The 5,601-nt window shown below is 25.4% G+C and overlaps 1 protein-coding gene across 4 annotated transcripts in view; it reads left to right on the forward strand.

The window, feature by feature from the left end:
* Nucleotides 1-5,601, forward strand: part of LOC105360459 (progestin and adipoQ receptor family member 4) — a 22,989-nt gene extending 17,388 nt beyond the window's left edge. For 2 of the 4 annotated variants that reach the window (XM_011497359.1, XM_011497358.1), the window contains 3 exons: nt 2,522-2,625; nt 3,473-3,610; nt 4,932-5,601. In XM_011497359.1, the coding sequence (XP_011495661.1) occupies nt 2,522-2,625; nt 3,473-3,610; nt 4,932-5,177 (488 nt within the window). In that variant the 3' untranslated portion in view covers nt 5,178-5,601. The remainder of the gene's footprint in view (nt 1-2,521; nt 2,626-3,472; nt 3,611-4,931) is intronic. The other 2 variants (XR_912803.1, XM_011497360.1) reach the window with 2 other exon arrangements.

Below are 5,601 nucleotides of genomic sequence, written 5' to 3' on the forward strand. Positions count from 1 at the left end.
TTAAATAAAATTAAATACATATATACATATATATACATATATATATATATATATATATATATATATATATATATATATATATTTAATTTAATTGAAAGATAGGATATTTTATTTTTATATCTCCTGCAAAGTTCGAGATTTTAAATTATTTCGATTAAACAAAAAAAGATATATTAAAAAGTGAAATATAATCGTTAGTTGGAATAATAATATATTATTCGATCATCTATCAGTTAAATTTATTTATTTTTCAAACAATAAAGTGAAAGGTATTTTCATAATAATTACGAATACACAGTGATAGGAGAAAAAAAATTATAATTTTCGATTATTTGCTGTAATTCGCTTAAGCATAGATTTTTCTCTTTTTATTTTTGTCCTCGATTCAAATTAACACTAATGTTTGCACATTTAAATAAAATTTTAGTTTTTAAACAAATATTGCCCTTTTCCGGTTAACCTCGTAGTACACGGCGGCTTTTCTTTATATTTGCCTATTTGCGTGCCACACGGAGCCTTCCTGTATTTTTACTTATCAACTTTTCACTAACACGTTCTTATCGTTGTGAATTGTATTTTTTCTTCAGAGTTAAAGAATTACAATTGCTAAAACTAGTACCTGTGCATAAGTGTACTTGTTATGTATAATAATAACAATTGTTATTGCTATTAAATTTGTGACCTAGTTTTATATAAGCCTTATAACAATAATACAATAAGATAATTTTTTAATTCATTTACAAACAGAATATAGTGACATGACTTTGTAACTTATTTTATTGGTTGTAACATAAATTATGTTTGAGCGTGTTAAATCAATTAAAGTATATATTACAAATTTATCACAATCTAACATGCACACTTTTATATTATAAAAGGACTACGATTTACTTTTTAAAATGAATAATAGTAAGAGAGTAAAATCACTCCCCCCACCCCCGCGCACACGTATATATATATATATATATATATATATATATATTTTGTAATAAGAATTAATAATCGTAACAATTTTCTTTTCAATAATCAATATGGAATAAATAATGTACTTTCGATGTAAAAGGAAATCGAAAAATTAAATATGCAGACCTTTTTGTACAACTTTTACGATTGGATATTATTAAAAAAAAAATTATTTTCATTATGATCTTTATATTTATTAAATACGATTAATAATGTTTTTATGCTCTAAATTCAAAAGTATTGGAATAGAGGCAAGAAACGATGTATATAAAAATTTAATGTACATTATAAGGATTTAAAGAACTTAATTTAAAGTAGTTTTATAAGTCCATTAAACTTTAATCTAATTAATTAAAAATATAAAAGTCAATTTAAATAACAATATTATATTTTTATATTTAGTATCAGAAAACGTTGGGCCTTATTAAATTAAATTTAGTTCTAAAAGTAATTAATCATTTTATATATTCTCTTGTTTTTTGATTCTATATTTTTATAACCAAATGAGTTATTTGTTGTTTGATGTATGATATTTATGATATATATTTTTAAACTTTGTATACCATTAGAATAAGAATTATATAATATTTAATTATATATATATATATATATATATATATATATATATATATATAATATAGAAATCTTTGTAGACTATAATGTGGAATTTAATTATTGTGATAATTAAATTTAGTTTGTTTTTTAAAAAATATTGATGTTAAATGTATTTAAAAAGTAAGTTACATTCTTGACTTAAGTATTTCTTAAATTTCAATTAAATGTGTAAATAAAATCAATCATAGAATATAAAAAGAAATACGTATTGATTTTGTGTTATTAATCAATTCTTTAAATAATTCCCTCAATTTATTATCTTTAAATAGCCATCATTGATTTGATGTTAAATAATATATAATAAATCGATAAAGAGGGTAAAAAATTTATGAGATTATAAAGACTTTTGCAATAATGTTTAAATGTATATAAGATATATTAAGTGTTTGGCATGAAATTATTTATGTATGTATGCTCATAGATTATAAATAGTGTTGAGTTTAGGGACTACGACCATATAATAATTCGGCAAATAATTTCGTCGAACAAAAATCGACTTTTACACTATCTATTTTCTGAAAATTTGTTCCAATGTTCATAAGAAAGGAAATGTTAAACATCATAAAGTATAAATTGTATTTATTATACATATACTAATAATTCTTTCAGTTTATCATAAAATAATTTTCTTATCTTATTATCGGTACTAGTTAATGTTAAACTAAAAAAGACTGAAAATAATTTGAATATTATGCTTAATACTTATTCGTGTCTAGTATCTTCTTGGATGTTTTTCCATTTTACATAAAATATTTAACGAACGCACTGTCTCTATTATATCCTATAAAATAATAAATTGAATTACAAATAATTTTTCGAATGAAGTATATGAATTTTATCCATCTAATATATAATAATAATAAATACCTCTCTGTTTTTTTGTTTTTTTGTTTTAAATATTTTACCTATTGATTTATAAAAATGATATTTTGTATTTGTTTAGGAGCAATGCCATTGATTGCAGCATCGGTGCACTGCTTGCCAAACATATTTTGGTATTTATGTATTGCCACCTACTGTTTTCTCAGCGTTTGGGGCCTTTTTAAAGTAATTATAAGTATTGTTTTTAATCACACTCATGCTTTTATTCACATAAATAAATCTTTCACTTAAAAATAACATTTGACTTTATTATATGAAATTTGTTTTCGTCATTTACTGCTACACTCAATTTAATTATATATATATATATATATATATATATATAATATTAACAGACATCTTTTATTATAAAGATTAAAAAAATAATTTTACATTTTGAAAAAGGTTTTTTATGTAATAATGCACATCTATTCACTTTACTAAATATTGTCATATAAATAATGGTTTGTGGCATTGCATTAAGATAATATTGTAAAATTTGATTTCCAAATAGATTTCTTGCAAATTGATTATTATTACGTGAATTTAACGCCACCCTACTTTTACTTCTATTTTTATTTATAATATAAATTTCCCAATATCAGCATCATTGATATTTTCTAAATCATTACCTTTGCATTTATATATTTGTTTGTTTGTTTGTTTGTTTGTTTGTTTTTGTGTGTGTGTGTGTGTGTGCGCGCGCGCGCGCGTGTAAAGTAATTATTAATATAACGTGTTTTTTTTTTAACTATGTTCCATAAAGATAGAGTAACGGCAGATCAAATTTCAAAATAAATACTTCAAAAAATTTGAATCCAATGTAAGCTTGTAGAGTCATTATTTTAATTAGCAATGTGAAATTCATTGTGATATTCATTCAAGTTCATTCCATTGCCAGTTTTTAAAATAAACGTGTTTGATAAGAACTAATATCTACAATCAATGTTTTTGCTTGATATTATGAGAGCTTTGCGATATTAATAATGTAAACAAAAATCATATGAAATAATAAGCGACAATATGATTTTAGGCGATGCACGCAAAGTCGCCTTGGGAAAGACGTTTGTGTTTTTCGCCGCCTTTCATGATGCGTATGTTGGTTCTCATCTTCCGGTGTTTCGGTTTTGGTGGTGGAAATCCTGAAGCATTTACTCAGGTTGTACTTCAGGTATAGATTATTTTAAGCAAATATAAATTTCTAGTATATTACAGTGCATGAGAAAAATATAAAATAATAGCAATGCTTAGTAGTATGAATAAAGTAAGACATGACTTGTTAAATATTAAATATTGATTATTAAATATTGATATAAATAATGATTAATGATAACATTTTCATATTTATTTATATTCCAATTAATATAAAGTGATAAAGGGAAACATATTAAATTGGATTGTTAGATACGTAATATATGAAGACTGTCCTTGACAATTTGGAAGTTTATTAAAATTTTGTTTTTAACATAACAGCTTACGTTATAAGAATGTAATCGATAGTTCAAAACTATTCCACTCGATTAATCTTGAAGATTTGAAGTAACTATATTGATAGACACTGTTTGCCAACAAATACATGCTTAGCTGAGATCAATATTTAAAGAAGAAGACGGTTTGTTAATTGAGTCGAGTAGTTGTTGAATATTTAATGAAAATACGAATAAGAAATCTGATGTAATATAAAGAGTATTGTCATCCCTTACATTATATTATATTATGAAATTATCAAAGTGTATTGATAGAATATAAATATATAAAAGTCACACTTATTACTTAAAATCATAGAGTGTAATTGCATAAAATTATGATAGTATTCAAATTTATTTTTAAGATAACTTAATTTAATTGTAAAAATTAAGTGAAACGAGATGAGCTTTTAAAAATATTATTTATTATAGTTACTACAGATTATGTCTACTTTATTACTAGAATTATTATTCCTTAAATTATCTAATACTTCAAATTATTTAAAAAAAAATTCTTCTGTAATATATCATTTTTACGATATGGTATATATATGCACGTTATACTTTTGGATAAAAATTTGAGAAAAATTATTATAAGGACAGTGATTTTGAACTTGCCGTTATATGTTTCATCAATTAATTTAATTTCAAATACAAGGGAATGTATTATTATATCATAGACCTAAGAATAAAATATTTTTATAAATTTGACTATTTTTATGACAGTGCTTTTTCATTCTAGTTAATGGTATTATTTGATCGGTTATCGCATAATGAATTGGAAAATCATAAATTGATGTAAGAGTCCCAAATAAGTAGAGTGAATATCGTAGCGAAATTATTAAAGAAAATCTTCCAAAAGCAAACGCATTGTAAATTCTAGGCAGCTCGTAGCATTTAATGAAAGGCTTTCTCGCGATAGTAACGAATGGTGAGGGAAGCAGCGTGGACAGTATCGAAAATCATAGAACCAAAGGACTTTTCTCACCGATTGCCTTACAGACGGTCTCTCGTAATTCATTGCAGGACCTAATCACGGTAATCGGCGGGACCATCGGGGCGCTGCGCATCCCAGAGAAGTGGATACCAGGGAAAGTAGACTTGCTCCTCAACTCTCACAACATAATGCATGTGATGGTCGTGCTGGCAGTCTGCTCGATGCACTCTGCTACACTTCAAGACCTTGCTTGGATGACAAAGCCCGGGGTTTGCCTCCAGCAGCCAATGACCAACGCGGGACTCGCCTCGACCATGGACCATCACGATCTTTAGCGTCGATCGCGAGAAGATTCGATTCGCTGAAATGCCTGTATCATTGAACGTGGAATAAGTTATCGTTGATGATATTTGTTTTAGTGACAGTGTTCAATAACTTGCAGGCCTTTGAGGTATATGTAATACATTTTAAGGCACCATTAGATATTATACCTACGTACCTTATCATTACAATAATACAATTAGATTAATTGACTTTTTCATTGCAGTATAACATAGAAGATGAAAATATTATAATCTCCGAACTACTAATTGCGATAACATATAATCAATAACTAATTAAGCATTATGACTATTTGAGACACTATGCCTTTTAAAATTCTTATCTTAAAGAAAGTTCAATATTGCTTCTGTTTTCGATAAAAACGTACCGTTCTAATGTTAAGCATTAGTTTCTACTTAAAGATTTAATAATACTAAG

This window comes from Ceratosolen solmsi, unplaced genomic scaffold (assembly GCF_000503995.2).
Source record: "Ceratosolen solmsi marchali unplaced genomic scaffold, CerSol_1.0 scaffold47, whole genome shotgun sequence".
Lineage (NCBI taxonomy): Eukaryota > Metazoa > Arthropoda > Insecta > Hymenoptera > Agaonidae > Ceratosolen > Ceratosolen solmsi.